This window comes from Symphalangus syndactylus, chromosome 10 (assembly GCF_028878055.3).
Source record: "Symphalangus syndactylus isolate Jambi chromosome 10, NHGRI_mSymSyn1-v2.1_pri, whole genome shotgun sequence".
NCBI classification, from domain to species: Eukaryota; Metazoa; Chordata; class Mammalia; order Primates; family Hylobatidae; genus Symphalangus; species Symphalangus syndactylus.
The window spans coordinates 83550221-83569925 of NC_072432.2; the positions used below are offsets into that span (position 1 = coordinate 83550221).

Consider the following 19705-nt stretch of genomic DNA (forward strand, 5'->3'; position numbering starts at 1 on the left):
ATCTTTCCTTTTTTTTTTTTTTTAAGCACACCTGCTGGCAGGAATCTTTCTTCATTTTTAATGCAGTCATTGACTGAAATAAGATTCCCTGTCAGAACACTTTCGCTGCATCCCATACATTTTGGTATGTTGTGTTTTCGTATGTCTCAAGATGTTTTCTAATTTCTCTTCTGATGTCTTCCTTGACTCTTTGGTTATTCAACAGTGTGTTTAAATTTCATCTGCTTATGAATTTTCTAGTTTTCCTTCTGATACTGATTTCTATTTTCATTTCACTGTGATCAGAGAAGATACTTAGTATAATTCAACCTTAAATTTGTTAAAACTTGTTCTGTGCCCTATTAGGTGATCTGTCCTAGAGAACATTCTCTGTGTACTGGAGAATAATGTGTATTCTGCTGTTGTTGGGTGGAATGTTTTGTGTATGTCTGTTAGGTCCATTTGGTCTATACAGTTGGCCTTCTGTATCTGAAGGTTCCACATCTGTGGATTCAACCAACTGTGGATAAAAATATTCAGAGAATAAAACCATTTACAAATAATACAAATTTAAGAAACCAATAAAGAAACCAATATAGTGTAACACCTATTTACATCGCATTTACATTGTATTATGCATTATAAGTAATCCAGAGATGATTTAAAGTATGGGGAGGAGGCACATAGGTTATATGCAAATACTACATCATTTTATATAAGGGACTTAAGCATCTGCAGATTTTGATATTAATATTTGGTGGGGGGTCCTGGAACCAGTCCATCTCAGATAATGAAGGATGACTGTACTGATACACTGTTTAAGTCTATGCTTTCCTTCTTGATTTCTCATGGATTATCTGTCCATTATTGAAAGTGGGGTATTGACATCTCCTGCTACTATTGTATCAGCTGTTTCTCCCTTCAGTTCTATTGATGTTTGCTTAATATATTTGGGTCCTCTGATGTTGGGTATATATATATTTATAATTGCTATATTTTCCTAATGAATTGACTCTTATTACTATATAATGTCCTTCTTTGTCTGTTGTATTTGACTTTACATCTATTTTATCTAAGTATGGTTGGTCACTTATACTCTTTAGGCTGCCATTTGCATGGGATATATTTTTCCATTCTTTCACTTTCAGCTTCTGTTCTTAAATCTGAGGTGAATCTTGGAGACAACATGCAGTTGGATCTTTTTTTTTTTTTAAATCCATTCAGCCACTCCATGTATTTTGATTGAGGAGTTTAATCCATTTACGTTTAAAGTAGTTACTGATAGAGAAGGGCTTGCTGTCTTTCTTGTAATGCTGTTGTCCCTCTTTTCCTTTCCTCCTGTTTTTCTCTGTATTTATTTGTTTGTTTATTTATTTATTTATTGTAGTTGTGCTTTGACTCCCCTCTCATTTTCTTGTGTCAATCCTCATGTGATTACCATGGGGCTTATATATAAAAACACCTTATAGTTAAAACAGTCTGTCTTAAGCGTACAGCAATCTAACTTCAATTGCATACAAAAATTTAACTTTCTTACTCTCCCCTTGTTATTGATGTCACAATTTTATCCTTTTATGTTGTATACTCATTAACATTTTTATAGTTACAGTTTTTTAATACTTTTATCTTTTAACTTCTGTACCAGAATTAAGTGATTATTTTAGTTTATTCATGTTTTAAGTTATTTTGTTTTCTTTTGGAAACAATTTATAGAATTTAAAATTGGTTATATATATTTTTGTGACAGAGTTCTAAATTTTATGTTTAAAAATTATTTAAAAACGCTTTTAATGATAAACTTCTATGTAAGTTGAATAAATCTAACATTTTTTCTTGTTTAAACAGAATTCTGAGACTTATGGTTGGTCATATAGAAGAGTACCTTGAACCTATAGTTTCCTGAAGAATCAGTTTAAAAGATCCAAAGAGTACAAAAGGTAAAGAAAGGTGCATCTTAGAATGCATCATAAAATGATATTTTTCCAGAAAAATAAAAGAATCCATCAACTATTTAGACACACTAATTTAAGGAAAGTTTAATTAAAAAAAATTTTTGTGTGTTAATTTACCACCAAACGTAGTACCAGCTATGTTCCGATAATTACTTTAGATACTGGGGATTCAGTGATGAACAAAACAGAAGCTGTCCCTGCTGTCGTGAGAACTGCCTTCTAGAAGAAGAATAATACACAAGTGAGAAACACAAATAATACACAAGTGAGAAATTTGTGGTTTGTACTGTGCAGAGAATTAAAATGGATAAATGGATAGTGTAAGGCTGGGCACTGTAAGGCTTGTGCCTGTAATCCTAGCAGTTTGGGAGGCTCAGGTGGGAGGATTGTGTGAGCCTAGAAGTTTGATATCAGCCTGGGCACCAAACATTTTTGGTGAAGACCCCATCTCCACCAAAAATTTAGAAATTAGCTGGGCATGATGACGTATGCCTGTGATCCCAGCTACTTGGGAGGCTGAGGCAGGAGGACTTGAGCCTAGGAGGTTGAGGCTACAGTGAGCTGTGATTGTGCCACTGCATTCCAGCCTGGGAGACAGAGTGAGACCTTGTCTTACACATACAAAAAAAGGGATAATGTGGTAGAGACTGGTGACTGCTTTCATTAGGCAGTCAGAGATAGCCTAATTGAAAAAGGGGAATTTTAGTTGAGATTGGAATGGCAAAAGGAGCCAGCTGTGTGAAGATCTGAGAGCAGAGCTTTATAGGTAGTGAGAACAAGAAAGACAATGAAATGTTTGAGGAACATAAAGAGCAAAGAGCATAGTGTGACTGGAATACAGTAAATGATGGGGAGAGTATATGGAGATCAGTTTGGGGGAAAAAAACTGGGAGAGAAGCAAATTCACAGAAGAAAGTTAAGTGTTCTGTTTTAAGTATATGACATTTTGGACACCTTTAAAATCTGTAGAAATGTCTAAAAAGCAGTTGGATATCTGACTGCATTTGACAGTCTATTCTAGGGGTGCGGATTTGGAAGTCATTGGCATGTAGAAGTGTGATTTATCTAGGAAGTGTATACAGATTTAGAAGGATTCAGCCCTGGCACATGCCAGTATTAATTAGAGGAGAAGGAGCAGCCAGCAAGATGAGTAGAAAAGCAGGAGAATATTCTGTCACTGGAACCAAGAGAAGAAAGTATTTAATAAATGCAGAAGTGGTCATCTACATCACATATTGCTTAACGGTCAAATAGAGAATAAAACAGCCATTAGACTTGGCAATATGGAGATTTGGGATAACTAATAAGAGTGAGCAATTTGAGTGGAGTGGTGGGGCTGAAAGCCTAATTAAGAGTGATGAAGAAAGAATATGGGAAACTGCTAGAGATGGCAAACAATACAATTAAATTTCATTTTCTCTTGAAACCTCACTGAAGCTAAAGTAAGAAGATTTTTACGAAAGACATAACAGGACAGAGAGAATGGAGAAGAAACAGGAGCAACAAAATTTGGGACTGCAAAAGGGAGCATAGTAACTTTCTGCAAATCCCAGGATCTTAAGCCTGCTGTGGGAAAGCTGAAACAAACTTCTTGGCACTATAGAACCTCTATAATTTTCGTGAATTGAAAACTATTTCTGGAAATAGGAGTGATGGCGGCACTAAAACAGGATGATTTGTTGCAAATCTATTTAAGGGGTAATTATATTCCATGGATCCTTTTCTTAACTTTGGAACCAAGGCAGCCACCTTTTTCCTATCTTAGCAGAAGTCTGGAGATTTATTCCCTAGTAAGGATAAAATAAAGGAGCCACAAACATGGCTGAGAATGGGGGTGACATGTTAAAAATAGAAGGGTTAAGAACCCAGGGTGCCAGGTTTTTATACTCTTCAGGCAAGAGTTGAGAAGATACATAATTCTTTTCTCTGAATTATAATCATCTTAAAAGAAAAGATCTAAAGATTCTGACATTGAGAATTCCCCAAAGAAATATTTCAACCTGATAGCCCTACAGTAAAGTTAACAGCCAGCAAGCTGTATCACACAGAGCTTCAGTTTTTTTAGTGCTTACCCTTAAATATGAGCTCATGTTCAGAGATCAGTAGACAGCTGAGGAAAAGCCTCTTATGTGCAAGACAAAGGCCAAACCAAAAGGTAAAACACCAAGTTAGGGGAAATGGAGAGCAGTTAGGCAGGTGAAAATTAAACGTAAACCTTAGATAAAGGTAAGAGGGATGGTATATCCATGAAATATGAACGAGAAACAGTAAGAAATGAAATTAGAAACGAAAAACTCATTGGAAAGTTTGAAAAATAAAATCTATTGAAAGTAGAGCAAAGAGCCAAAGAAATGGAAAATGGTAGAGAAAAAATAAGAAAATTACAACTGTCCAGGATCTCCAATGTTCAAATAAGTGCTCCAGAAGGAGAGAAAGGAAACAGAGGGGAAAAACAAAGAATAGAGAACAACTCAAGAAAACTCTCCACAATTAGAGGACATGAGTTACCAGTTAGGAAAAGCCTGTCGAGTGACCAGTACAGATATAAAAACAAGCCAAAACAGGGCACATCACTGTTCAATTTTAGAAAACAAAGGAGCTTCTAGAGTGAAATAAGTAACAGGTCACATCTAAAGGATCGGTAATCAGAATGGCTTTGCACTTCTTGACACCACACTGGAAGCTAGAAGATAGTGGAGCCTTCAGCATTCAGAGGGAAAAGTGATTTTCAACCAGGTATTCAGTATCCAACTAAACTATTGATTAAGGATAGACTAATGACAGTTTTAGACTTATGAAGTCTTAAAAAACTTACCTGTCATGTCCCCTTTCTTAGGCAGTTATTGGAGGAATTACTCAACAAAAATAAAGAAGTAAACTAAAAAAGATGAAGGCATAGGATACAAGTAACAGGGAATATGACCTAACTAGAGACCCAGGGAATCACCAGGATGATGATGAATAATGATCACAAGAAGACAGCTGGTCCTCAGGTTAGTAGATAGTTTCCAGTCCCAATAGAAACAGGTTGGAAGATTTTCTAGAGATACGGCTGTGAGAAGGTGAAATTGGTAGAATGTGTAATGTGTTTGAAGAAATAGTAGATATAGACAGGGAACAATTTGTAGCTAAGTTGGTGGTAAGTATAAACAAAACTAGGTAAACAATGAAATGGTAACTCTAGAACTGCTCAAAAGGAAAAGTAATTATAGTATACTATATGGCTCAGCTGTGAATTGGCATTTACGGAGTCATAATGATGTTAACTCCAAATATAACCACCTAACCAAAATTATGATATTGAGAAATTGGGGAAATGCGCATGTGTATGAATAAAATAGTAATGTGATGCATGCTGAGCTGGGAAGTCATATCACCAGATGACTCTGATCTCAAGTTGCTTAAGTAAAGGAGCATTTGATTCCTAGCTGTAACTTGATCCTTTATAATTGGGGAACTTTGTTTTTTGGAATTTTTAATTTTAATTTTACTTTGTGTGGGTACCTAGTATATATATTCATTTATGGGGTACATGAGATGTTTTGATAAAGGCATGCAATATATAATAATTACACCATGTAAAATGGGATATCATCCCCTCAAGCATTTATCCTTTGTGTTATAAAACGATCCAATTATACTATTTTAGTTATTTTAAATATAACTGGTGAATTTTGGATTCCAGTAACTGCAGCTGATCCTTTTGAAGACATTGCATATCATTGTGGTCTAATGTCGAACTTAAAAAATAATGAAATTTATTCTATATTAGATTATATGTTTGACATTCCATTTCAGCTTGTGTAGGAAAGTGGCATGGCATCTGTATCCTTAGACTCCACAGCATGGACAAGTGTGACTCTAGCTAGTCTCTCTCTGAATTGAAAGTGTGAGACTTGCAGTAGTCTGCAAACAAAGTATTTGGGCTGTTCCACCTTACCAGTTTGTCTTGTTAAAGTTAATTTGACACCATTTAAAAAAGTTTAGGGAAATCTTCTAACATTTGCTCTAGGGTGCATGTCCAGCCTATTTTACTTATTCCTTTCCCTTTCCCTTAAGTAAAATGTGTATGTCAATTGGCTGGAAAGATGAAGATCTTGTGCTAGACTGTTAAGAGTTATATCTGACCGGTCATGGTGGCTCACACCTGTAATCCCAGCACTTTGGGAGGCTGAGGCGGGCGGATCACCGGAGTTCGGGAGTTCGAGACCAGCCTGACCAATATGGTGAAACCCCATCTCTACTAAAAATGCAAAAATTAGCTGGCTTCTGGTAGTCCGGGCCTGTAATCCCAGCTACTTAGGAGGCTGAGGCGGGAGAATCGCTTGAACCTGGGAGGCGGAGGTTGCAATGAGATGAGATCGTGCCACTGCACTCCAGCCTGGGCCACAGAGGGAGACCCCGTCTCAAAAAAGAGAGAGAGAGATGTTACGTTGTTCTATTAGCTGGGCAACAAATAATTTTTAGAAGAATATTGTTAACGACAGTAGTAAAACAGCCTAATAAAGCATCAGCCTGTATCTTCTAAACTATATTGGATTTACCCTTCTAGTAGTCAGCAAGGCTCTTCCTGTAGTATAACCCTTAATTCTTGGTGTTGCCCCGTCCCCGCCACCACCCCCTGCCCTTTTTTTGGTAGTTTGTCTTATTTTCTACTTTTTGATAATTAAGCCATACTGATGGCTTACTGGGTGCCTTATAAGGCTCAGATCTGGCATTTTGAACTTTTTACTGTTAACAATTATTTTTGAATTCACTGAAATTTGCCCTATTACTTTTATACTGTTCTTCTTGTTCTAGTGATAGAATCAGCCTCAGTTTTTACCATGAAGATAAATATGTCTGTTGGACCAGAGGGATGTACTTAGGTGGTCTTTTTTTTTTTTTTTTTTTGAGACAGAGTCTCGCTCTGTCACCCAGGCTGGAGTGCAGTGGCGCAGTCTCGGCTCACTGCAAGCTCCGCCTCCCGGGTTCACGCCATTCTCCTGCCTCAGCCTCTCCAAGTAGCTGGGACTACAGGCGCCCGCCACCACGCCCGGCTAATTTTTTTTTTGTATTTTTAGTAGAGATGGGGTTTCACCGTGGTCTCAATCTCCTGACTTCGTGATCCGCCCGCCTCGGCCTCCCAAAGTGCTGGGATTACAAGCGTGAGCCACCACGCCCGGCCTAGGTGGTCTTTAAATTCTCTTCTACCTCTAAAATTCTGTAGTTCTGTGTTCCATCTGCTGATGCTACCTCAGACACTTAAAATCACATCATTTCATCCTGGTGTTAGTCCTTTTCATTTTATTATTTCTATCTTTGACTCTGCCACTCATTTTCTTTTAAAAACTCTTAGCCCTGGGTATGGTAGTGAGCACCTTTAATCCCAGCCTACTCAGGAGGCTGAAGTGGCAGGATTGCTTGAGCCCAGGATTTCAAGGCAGCAGTGAGCTATGATCATGCCACAGCACTCCAGCCTAGGCAACAGACTAAGACCCCATCTCAAAAGCAAAAAGAAAAAAAAATATTCTGAGCCCCTCACAGTTCTGCTTTTGCAGCGGTAACCATACAGGCAATGCAGCAATGTTACCAGGGTTATTCTCATTTCCTTTCATGAAGGTACATTTGAAAACAGTGACTGAATGTTTAGAATCTCATGTTCTTGTAATATCTTTAATCTTCTCTGGTTTAGAAATGCTCCATTGAGCATTTCCTTTGAATGTTGAACATTATGTTGATGGTCAAAAGCTTTCAGATTTTGGAGCATTTTGGATTTCAGGTTTTCAGATTAGGGATACTCAACCTATAGAGAATAGAGAGACAAATTTTAGGCTTGTGATCCAGCTTTAAAGCAGTAAGTTTTACTTCCTTCAATTTGGGTATGAGACTCTTTATAGTAAGACTGTCCTGTACTTGACTTGCCTTTGCCAGTTTACCACTTGTATTCTCAAACTTTATGGTCTAGTAATTAAAACTTTAAATTGTAGCATCTCAGGTTTTTCATAAGGAAAATGCTAAACCTCTTAGTTTCTCAAATACGCTATTCTTTTGTCTCACTAAGGCCTGTGCCTTTACAAATTGCCATTCCTATCGCTTGAAATTCTTTCACCTATTACCTGTTTCTGTCCTCCAGCCTTTTGCTTCTCAAACTTAAGTGGTCATACATTATCACATGGAGCCCTTGTGAAAATGTAGATCTGGTTCATTAAGATTTTGCCTTTGAAAACAAGCTCTCAGAGGATGGTGATGCTGCCCATCCCTGCACCATATTTGCATTAAAAAAGAATTTTGACTCCCTGACAGACTTACTATCATCAAGAATATTTCCTCTTGTTTCCCCCCTCTAATTCCCACGGGTAGACATAATTGTTCCTTGCCCAGTGATAGCATTACGCAGTATATACCTTCATTATACCTCTTACTATAATTATTTAGATTTCTATCTTCCTGCTCAATTGCAAATTTTTCCTACAGGGACTGTGTCTTTCACTGTTATGTGCCCAAACCCTGCTGTACTGTTTAGCAGAAAATAGGCTTTCAACAAATATTTATTGCGGAATAGATGGTGTTATTACAGACTATTTGTGGTTATATAGTCAAATATATACTGAATATTGAGAATGTCCATTTTATTTTGATTGATAGTAAAGAGAAAGTTAATATGAGCCTGAATTACTTTTTTTCTTGTAGTTGTTTTTTAGGAGGGAAAAAGAAGCCTCAAATGTACCTCAGCCATAGGTATTTGCTTGAAAATAATGTTCTGGTCTTCAGTACAAACAAAACGTTTTGAAGTCTCTGTGATAACATATAGTATTTCTCAAGATAACTTGGTGGAAGTAAGATTTTTAGAAAACTAATGACCATTTATTTTTCTTTTCACCTAAGGAGAAGTACAAATGTCTACTACAAGACGAAAACGTAGTATGTTATGTTGTTTACCGTAAGCTGTAGTAAAATGAGCTCGATTGTTGACAGGTATGTTTTTGAAGACTCAAGTTATATATAGTTATTTTAAAATGCACTATTAGAATAATGGTCTATATGAAATGGATAGAAGGAGTTTTATGCCTAAACATAATTACTATTGCATTCAGTTTCTGTATTAAACAAATATAGTGTAAAAAAATAAGTAAGGTATATCAGTATTTTCCAGAGCCAAAGTCAGCAGCATATGGCTTGTGTGTTTTAAATGAGTCCTGACCTGTAATTTGTAGTGATTTGGTCATAGCTGCTCTGAAGGAAATTCTGACAGTTGCAAATGTTTCCTTGGAACCTTCTAGAGTCCTTTTTCTTCTTACCTAACTTCATCCCTTCAAGCATCTTAGCATTTGTGACTGATAAGAGGTAACTATAATTAGGATTTCATTAGTTAAAATTGTAGTCTTTACATCTTACTCTTGGGAAAAGGGTAAATCTCCATATTCCTTTGATTTTAATACTTGAAATTTTTGGAGGAGGGTGGAAGGGGGCAGTGAGGGTTAAAAAACTATTGGGTACTGTGCTCACTACTTGGGTGGTGAGATCATTGGTACACCAAACCTCAGCGACACATAGTCTACCCACATGAAAAACCTACACATACACCCCTGAACCTAAAGTAAAAGTAGAATAGACTTTAAGTTGTCTTTGTTTTTTACATTTTAGCATCTCTTATCATAATTTAAATGGTAGCACTCTTTTTTTCTTTCTTAAGGGCACATAAAATGGTGATCTTAACAGTCAATAATATCTTAAATTTGATATAATCCAACAACATTTTTAAAGCATCTACTCTGACAGCAAATGTACAGAATACTTTTTTACATGTTATTTAACCTCAATAATTCTGCAAGATTTTACAAATGAGAAAACTGTAGGTCAGAGAGGTTAAATAACTTGTTTAAAGTCACATAGCTAGTAAGATATGATCTGGAATTTTTACTTGTATTGGTTTGTCTGACATTAAAGTTGTTATGCATTTATTGCACTGTTCGGTGTGCTCCATCCATTGGGGATTTAAGAGTTTTGCAGCTAGACTTGTACACAGAAGTGACTTTTGACGTCTGGGGACAGCTTTTCTTCCTTTTTATGAGCTAGATAGTAAAGATGTATACTCCACCAGAACTTAACATCTGAGGAGCAAGAAACTTCCTTAAAGAGGCCTGCCTGCACCATGTCAATAGCTTTGAACTGTGCCATAGTTACAGGTGAAATTAATGATAGTCTTTTTCTTGGAGAAGATATTTCTTTACTGCCTTTGATGGATAAAATATGAATTTGGCATTATGCTTTTCCTATTCTAGATAGTATGACATCTGGGGATGACATTTGTGTTTTCAGACATAAAGCAGTGATTATTAATATGGGTTCCTTATCTCTGAATGTCGTGAAAGTTATGAACTCTGTCCTCGGAAAATTCATTTACATACAAAAATTTTTTATAAATTTCAGGGCCTACATAGAATCCCCAAAGTTCATACATGCACCTCCACCATGATAGGAGTGTTACAGGTGATCTCCATAGTGACTCCATTTGATAGCATATAGGCCTTTATAGGCCATAGAAAGGTGTGGCTAAAGGAGTGAATAGTGAATTTATATAAAACCTCATAAATCGGCAGAAACTTTAATATTGCTCCTAGGGTTGAGTTAGCCACCAGTGCTCTTGATTTTATTTTTTAGGAATAGTCTTTCCTTACATCTTCCCATAGCCAGCCCCTTCTTGTGACTTAGAGCCTAGCTCACATGTTCCCCACTAACCACTCAGAGTCTTGTAACTAAAACATCACCCCTTTAAAAAAAATTAAAACTCATCTCTTTTTTTTTTTTTTTGAGACGGAGTCTCGCTGTCGCCCAGGCTGGAGTGCAGTGGTGCAGTCTCGGCTCACTGCAAGCTCTGCCTCCCGGGTTCACGCCATTCTCCTGCCTCAGCCTCCTGAGTAGCCGGGACTACAGGTGCCCACCACCACGCCCGGCTAAGTTTTTGTATCTTTAGTAGAGACTGGGTTTCACCGTGTTAGCCAGGTTGGTCTCCATCTCCTGACCTCGTGATCTGCCCGCCTTGGCCTCCCAAAGTGCTGGGATTACAGGCGTGAGCCACTGCGCCTGGCCTCATCTCCCATTTTTATACTTACTTCTATCTACTAGAAAATGAGGCTGGGTATGGCAGCTCACATCTGTAATCCCAACACTTTAGGAGGCTGAGATAGGAAGGTCATTTGAGCCCAGGAGTTCAAGACCAGCCTGGTCAACATAGCAAGACCCCATCTCTACAAAAATATTAAAAAAACTAGCCAGTCATGGTAGCATGTACCTGTGGTCCCAGCTCCTCAGGAGGCTGAGGCAAGAGGACTTCTTGAACCCAGGAGGTTGAGGCTGCAGTGAGCCATGTTTGTGCAACTGCACTCCAGTCTGGGCAGCAGAGTAAGACCCTGTCTCCAGAAAAAAAGGAAAAACTATAGGAAAGCAGCTAAATGTCTTGTTCATTGCTTACTAAACATGTCCAGAACAGAGCACATGAATGCTAATACATACTTGTCAAATGGATTAGTAAATGAATGAAATGTATAAATATAAGTTAATGCATTAGATTGTGATGTTTACAAGTAATTTGTGGTTTTATAAAGTAAATATCTAAGAAAAAAATTATGCTGTTATAGTTAACAAAAATAATTTTATATGATGGCAAACACTGACTTTCTGTAAGTTTGCACTGATTACTAAAAGTTTGAAACAAGATATTTAAACTGGTTAAATTCTTGTTTAGCGTGATGTGTTCATAATATAGCTAAGTATAAATACTTTTACAATTTATGTAATAAGCTTAAAAATAAAATTATTACTGAATTTTGATTTTCAAATGTTTACTAGGAAATAGGTTAGTAGTTTGAATTTTATAACTCATTAACTTTACAAAAATCATAGGGCATAGCTGAGTTGATTTACATGTCATTTTAATATTGCTGTTGCTTAGTGAGTCTGCTCTTTCTCTATCCGCTTTCTTTTAGAGATGACAGTAGTATTTTTGATGGGTTGGTGGAAGAAGATGACAAGGACAAAGCAAAAAGGTAGTTTGATTAGAGATATAAAATAGTAAATAAATGAATAATAGATAAATATAATGGTAAATAGTGAATTAATGATTTCCAAAAGCTATGTGCTTTAGGAGTTTAGATATATTAGCAAGGTGGAAGAACTTAGAATATTGGTATGTAGTTTATAAATTAAATATCTTCTGACCTTTTGGAAAAGTAGTATGCTTTGCTTAAACAAACTGAATTAGAAAATCTAACTTCAAAGCAGATAATTACAGGTATCATAAAATGATTGTTTTATAAGTAATCAAGTTTATTTTTCTCAATAGCTCTTTGTTTACTGGTTTCTGCTTCACACAGAATAGCGTGTTTATTCATTTAGTACATATATTTATAATAACCATATAAGTTAACAATCACTGGAAGTATTAGATTAAATAAAACTTGTGATTTGAATGCAGTTTTTCTTAGTGGCATTTTCATAAAAACATGTATGTCAAATGCATGATTTGTAAAATTTTCTGTAGTAGTAAACTAAGCTGAAAAATTATTGCCCAAATTAACTGTATATTGTTGGTAACCTAGGAGATATTTGTTACCATCTATGTTGATAGAAGTACGTGCTGTGTCATGTCTAAATTAACATTGTATTAAACTACTTGTGTAATTAAATGGATTGTTTAAAAAATGCATATTTTTCATTTCATAGAGTATCTAGAAACAAATCTGAAAAGAAACGTAGAGATCAATTTAATGTTCTCATTAAAGAACTGGGATCCATGCTTCCTGGTAATGCTAGAAAGATGGACAAATCTACTGTTCTGCAGAAAAGCATTGATTTTTTACGAAAACATAAAGGTAAATTTTTAACTTTGTAAAATGGAACAGACTCTCAAAGCATTAGTTAGAATCTTGGCAGAGCTGCTTAAGATTGGATGCTTCCTTGGCTTTTTTAAGAGAGAGAAATCAATTGCATTTTAAAAGATTTCCTAATATGTTCATTCTTTCATTCAACAAACATTTACTCCGTGCCTACTACATGCTAAATCCTCATGATGCAGGGTAACAGTTCTGGATTTCAAGTAAGTCAAGCCAGGGCAGACAAACATGTAAGCACATAATTACAAATGTGAGTAGTGCTTGTAAACTGTCTGCAGCAGAAACACAGGAAAGAGTATGTCAGGGAGACTTTAAAAATAGTTGATTTTTCAACTGAGTCTTTTAGATTAAGGAAGACAGCATGTCACACAAAGGGAATATGTGCAAAAGCAGAGAGGCAGGGAGACTTCATTGTCACTGAAGCATGTTCATGTTGGAAAATTATGGGTGTATTTGAAAGAAAGGAAAAAACTAGATAGTATAAAGTTCTTATGTGTCATTTTAAAAGGTTCAATGTATATCTAGTAAATCAATGCTATAAAATAAAGTATTTGTTAATAGAAGAAAATCATCTTGACAAATGAGTCATGGAAAGAAAATTTAAAGAATATTAAGTATTTTGGTAACATAATAGATTTTAAAAAAAAAACTGTAAAAGGAAATTTCCTTTTTCAAATGCGAATGAAACTGTTAAACTCAGGACAGTTAGTAATTAGTGCCTCTGTTTTACTTCTGCCTTCTCAGTTGGTAATGCCTTACCGGACTGGTTTATGCTCCACCACTCGTTGAAACTGTTTTTGTTAATTTCACTAATGACATTACCTTCCTATCCCTCAATAAAGCAATAGCTTTTTCTTATACCTCATCTTCTTCTGCATCTGTACAGCACTGGAAATTTTTATCCCTCCTCCCTTGGCTTCCCTTATATTGTACTTTCACCTCCCCTTTTCTAACTGAAACTAACTTCTTTCCTCTCTTTCTACCCTCTAAATGTGACATTCCTAAGTCTTATCCTTGTTCTCTTGCTTTCTGTACACTCTTTCTCTTGCTTATCTCATTCCATAGCTTCAGCTATTGTGTCTCTATTAAACTACCAGATTTCTATTTTTAGATGCAAACATTTTAGCCATGTATTTCCAGATAACTTCTAGATCTTTCTTTTGCATGTCCTCAAACTCAGTGCATCTAAAATTGAATTTATTTTCATTTTGTCAAGTTACCTCTTTCTCTTAACTTGCCTTTTTTCATTTTTATACCACCATCCTTTTAGTCACCTAAGACTTAAACCTGAAAAAATTTTAGGATTTTTTTTCAGCTTCCTTAGCACCGTATCACAGTTGCCAAATTCTGTTGATTCTTTTGTAAACATGTCAATATTTATTGCCACCACTATTATTACATTTTACCTCTACAAATAGTATCTCACTAACCTCAGTGCCTATTGTTAAATGGCACACTCATTGAAATCAGTCCAAAGATACTAGGAGTTCAATAAATGGTTGTTGAATGAAATGAAATGCATATATTTCCCCCTGACAATAGAGGATGAATTTTGGCATTAGGTAATTTTTTTTTTCAAAATCAGATACATAATTCTCACAAAAATGATATTTCTGTTAAGGTAAAAGGATTTTATATACATATCATCCTAAAATAGGCCTATGTTGAATGAAACTTGACTGGATTTGTTTGTGGATTTAAATCCTTTTCCCAAGTGTATATAATTGATGTGAATTTGAAAAGCACAATTATATTCCACACATTTCGTAGCTCTACTTCTTAGTTACTCTTCATATTCCACTACAGGCATTTCTAATATGCTAACTTTTGATGAGGGACAGTATGCTGTATTTCTCTATCTGATGATAAAATCAGAATTTAGTTTATACTTCTTACTACAAAGTAGAGTATATTTTGTAGAATATAGTCTATGACATAGATTTTTATTCTGCCTGCTTGTTTTAATATGTCTACATTTAAAAATAGAAAAACATTTGTTACTAGGTTTCATCATTTATGAATAGCTTTTTCATAACTAAATCTATTAGAAGTATGTAGTGAAATAAAATAGTAATAATTGTGACAAACGTATGTCCCACAGCAGGGATCTCCAAATTTTTGACCAGCTCTCTACTATTGTACAAAGAGGACACTAAGAAAAATCACTGTAGGAATATTACTGTAGTAAAGTTTTTGCGTAAAATGTTAATTTAGTCTCTTTGATTAATTAAGATAGAGCACTTAAGATTGGGAAGAAGCTTTTTGCCCAGCAGTAGGCAGGCCTAAGGCCTTCTTTGTTGAAAGCAAACCTAGTGACCTCTTTGGCCTTTTTCAGCTAATTTCCCTAGTGCTGCTCTAGATATTGGTATTTGAATGGCAAGGGAAGGAAAAGGAAAAAAAGAATTTCTTCAAAATTCTTGGAGCAAAAATCTTCTTTGGTCCTTGTGTCAAATAGGAAGCAATCTCAGGCCCATCAACAACATAACTATCAGAGCACCAAGAGAAAAACTGAAGAGACTGGTATTACCAAGAGACCAAATCCAAGGAGATAACTTGCCATGTTATCTCAAATACTTCATCATACCAAAACCTGGACCTCTTGATATCTACCCAATAAATGTTAATGCCTATGGTTGTCATCTTTAATTAGAGTGGGAAGAGACAAGACAACTTGTAGGGCTTTTGTACTCCTCTGGTGGTTGGAGTATGCCACTAATATGTCAATCTGTTTACAGAAATCACTGCACAGTCAGATGCTAGTGAAATTCGACAGGACTGGAAACCTACATTCCTTAGTAATGAAGAGTTTACACAATTAATGTTAGAGGTATGTCCAGATTTAATTTTTGAAAGTTTTATTTTCCTCAAAAAAGAAATCACAGGGTGACTTAATATACAGGTGTACCTTGGTGATATTGCGAGTTGAATTCCAGACCACTGCAATAAAGCTAATTTCAATAAAATGAGTCACATGAATTGTTTTGTTTCCCTGTAGTCTATTAGGTGTGTAATAGCTTTATATAAAAGATGCTGATCATACCTAAATTTAAAAATACTTTATTGCTAAAAAATGCTAACAATCATCTGAGCCTTCAGCGAGTCTTAATCTTTTTGCTGGTGGAAGGTACTGCCTCAGTGTCAGTGGCTACTAACTCATCAGGGTTGGTGGTTGCTGAAGGTTAGGGTGGCTACAGCAATTTCTTAAAATGAGTCAGCAATGAAGTTGCCACATCGATTCACTCTTCCTTTCAAGAAGATTTCTCTGTAATGTGCAATGCTGTTTGATAGCATTTTACCCAGAGTAGAACTTCTTTCAAAATTACAGTCAGTACTCTCAAACCCTGCTGCTGCTCTATCAACTAAATTTATGTAATATTCTGTATCCTTTGCTGTCATGTCAACAGTATTCACATCTTCTTCAGGAGTAGAGTCGATCTCAAGAAATCACTTTCTTTACTCATCAGTGGAGCTACTCCTCATCAGTTCGGGTTTATTAGCAGATTGCAGCAATCAGTCACATCTTCAGAATCCACTTTTAATTCTAATTCTCTTGCTGTTCCCACCACATCTGCAGTTACTTCCTTCACTGACACCTTGAACCCCTCAAAGTTATCCACAAGGGTTAGAATCAACTTCTTCTTAACTCTTGGTAATGTTGATATTTTGACCTTCTCCCATGAATCACAAATGTTCTCATGCCATCTAGAAGGGTGAATTCTTTCCAGAAGGTTTTCGGTTGACTTTGCCCAGATCCATCACAGGAATCACTATCTGTGGGAGCTGTAGCCTTATGAAATGTATTTCTTAAATAAGACTTGAAAGTCAAAATTATTCCTTGACCCATGGGCTGCAGAATGGGTGTTGTGTTAGCAGGCATGAAAACAACATTAATCTCCTTGTACATCTCCATCAGCACTCTTGGGCAACCAAGTACACTATCAGTTAGCAATAGTATTTTGAAAGAAATCTATTTTTTCTGACCAGTAGGTCTCAACAGTGGGCTTTAAATATTCAGTAAGCCATGTTGTCAACAGATGTGCTGTCATTAGATGTCCTGTCATCCAGGGTTTGTTGCTCTATTTATAGGGCATACTTCTTAAGGGCTTTGGGACTTTCAGAATGGCAAATGAACATTGGCTTCAACTTAAAAGTCACCAGCTGCATTTGCCCCTGACAAGACAGTTAGCTTGTCTTTTGAAGCTTTGCAGCCAGCTTTGGCTTCTCTTTTCTAACTATGAAAGTTGTAGATGGCATCTTCTCCCAATAGAAGGCTGTTTCATCTGCACCGAAACTCTGGTATCTAGTGTAGTGACCTTCATCAATGATCTTACCTAGGTCTCCCAGATCACTTGCTGTTGCTTCTACATCAGCACTTGCTGCTTCACCTTGCACTTTTATGTTATGGAGATGGCCTCTTTCCTTATACCTCATGAACCAACCTCTGTTCTCTTCGAACTTTTCTTCTGTAGTTTCCTTACCTCTCTCTGCCTTCACAGAATTGAAGAGCGTTAAGGCCTTGCTCTGGATTAGGCTTTAGCTTAAGGGGATGTTGTAGCTGGTTTGATCTTCTGTACAGACCACTCAAACTTTCTCCATATCAGGAATAAGGCTGTTTCACTTTCTTATCATACATGTGTTCACTAAAACCTTTCTTTTTCATTCACAACTTTGCTACTTGTTTGGCTGCAAGAGGTCTAGCTTTTGGCCTGTCTCAGTTTTTGACATGCCTTCCTCCCTAAGCTTAATCACATCTAGCTTTTGATTTAAAGTCAGAGATGAGGGACTCTTCCTTTCACTTGAATACTTAAAGGCCATTGTAGAGTTATTAATTGGCCTAATTTCAATATTGTTGTGTGTCTCAGGGAATGGGGAGCTCCAAGGAGAGGGAGAGGGATGGGGGAATGGCCAGTGAGTTGGTGGAGCAGTCAGAGCACACACAACATTTAAATTCGCCACCATATGTGGGCGAATCACCATTACAGATATAATAATAATGGAAAAAGTTTGAAATAGTGCAAGAATTACCAAAATGTGACACAAGAGACACAAAGTGAACACATGCTATTTAAAAAAATGATGTTGATAGACTTGCTTGACCCAGGGTTGCTGCAAACCTTCACTTTGTGAAAAAACAAAAAGCAAAACAAAACCCAGTAACTGAAGTTCAATAAAGCGAAGCACAATAAAACAAGGTATGCCTTGTTAATACATAATGATAAATAGATTATGTTAATACATAATCATAAATAGATTATGGCCACGTCTCAAGTCTAAAGCAAGGTAGAGTATTTTGCAACTTGAGTTATTTTTCTGTTTGTATTTTAGATGGGACAATTAATTGTGTGATTAATTCTTTATGTATTCAGCAGAAATGTTACCATTCGAAAATGTTAGAGTATAAATATAAACATTTAAACCTGTACTTTAAATCAGAAAAATAAGTGAATAATTTTTATATATTAACTCACTGAATCCTTACAATACTCTTATGAAGAAAACACTAGTATCCATGTGTCATAATAGCTGGTATTTATGAAGTAGACAATAGTATCTGTTTCTTGCTTTCGGATGGGGAAATTGAGGAACACTTGTCTTCTTTTTTTTTTTTTTTTTTTTTTGGAGACGGAGTCTTGCTCAGTCGCCCAGGCTGGAGTGCAGTGGCACAATCTGCCCACTGCAACCTCTGCCTCCCAGATTCAAGTGATTCTCCCACTTTAGCCTCCCAAGTAGCTGGGATTACAGGCATGTGTCACCACGCCCAGCTAATTTTTTTATTTTTAGTAGAGACGAGCTTTCACCATGTTGGTCAGGCTGGTCTCAAACTCGACCTCAGGTGATCCACCAGCCTTGGCCTCCCAAAGTGCTGGGATTACAGGTGTGAGCCTGGCGAACAGTTGTCTACTTTTGACCCTATTATGAAATAATAATACTGGCATTACTGTACTAAAGGGTTTAAAAAAATAATTCATGAGTTTGCTCGAATGACAAGATTTCTACTTCTATATTAGCAAAGACTGGGTTTGTTTGAGCCATTCTAGAAGATAGGCATCTACTCAAAATAAGTTCTTTGTGATATCCAGATTTCTTTCCCAAAAGAAAGGGACAAGGGGGAGGGTACCATTTTCTATATATTCGTCAATTACATAGAGTTAGGAAAGGTTACTCTAACTCCCAGCTCTATAAATTATATACTGCAAGTATTTTTACTTGTGCTACACTAGTGCTGCAGATACAAGGATTAATAATATATACATGGTTCCTACCAGAGGTCACTATCCTTTTCGAGAGCCATTTAAATAAACAAGAAATTAGAATTTAGTGTGTTAACCGTTTTAATAGAAGAATCCCTCTTATAGTATCTTTTCTGCTGTGTATCTTCTACTTCTCCACTGGATCTTCCTTTCCCTTAGACTACAAATATACTTGCTCTTTTTTCAAATGCCTTCTCTTATACTTCACCCCCTTAGAACTGTTTGCCTTTTTCTTCCCTTCTGAAGTTCATGAATGAGTGACTTGTAATAGCCTTCTGCTTTTGTACTCATTTTTAAACTCATTGTAGTCTGACTTGCCTTCTTGTTAATATAACTTTTTGAAAATCACCAAAATTCATTTCTCATTTTATTATCTCATTTTATACCAAACCATTCTTCTCCTCTTCACTGTCATTCTCTCTTCCATTGATTCCTTGATGACAGTGTATTCTGTCTTCTCTATCATTTTCTTTTTTGTAATTTTAATTTTTATTACTATTTTGAGACAGGGTCTCACTCTGTTGCTCAGGCTGGAGTGCAGTGACATGATCGTGGCTCATTGCAGCCTCAACTTCCTGGGCTCATGTGATCTCGCCTCAGCCTCCCAAGCAGCTGGGACCATAGGCATGTGCCACCACGCACATGGCTA

At 36.4% G+C, this 19705-nt stretch overlaps 1 protein-coding gene across 13 annotated transcripts in view; it reads left to right on the forward strand.

Moving 5' to 3' along the window:
* The window catches only part of CLOCK (clock circadian regulator), a 121780-nt gene that overhangs the window by 57359 nt on the left and 44716 nt on the right, over nt 1-19705 (forward strand). For 6 of the 13 annotated variants that reach the window (XR_010113871.1, XM_055294652.2, XM_063610442.1 and 3 more), the window contains exons 3-7: nt 1825-1916; nt 8799-8888; nt 11900-11959; nt 12636-12784; nt 15541-15632. Coding sequence is in view for 11 of the 13 variants with exons in the window: in XM_055294652.2 (XP_055150627.1) it covers nt 8842-8888; nt 11900-11959; nt 12636-12784; nt 15541-15632 (348 nt within the window). In the remaining 2 variants the exon portion in view is untranslated. Of the gene's footprint in view, nt 1-1824; nt 1917-2089; nt 3630-4767; nt 4925-8798; nt 8889-11899; nt 11960-12635; nt 12785-15535; nt 15633-19705 lie in introns of those variants that run through there. The other 7 variants (XM_063610439.1, XM_055294649.2, XM_063610440.1 and 4 more) reach the window with 4 other exon arrangements.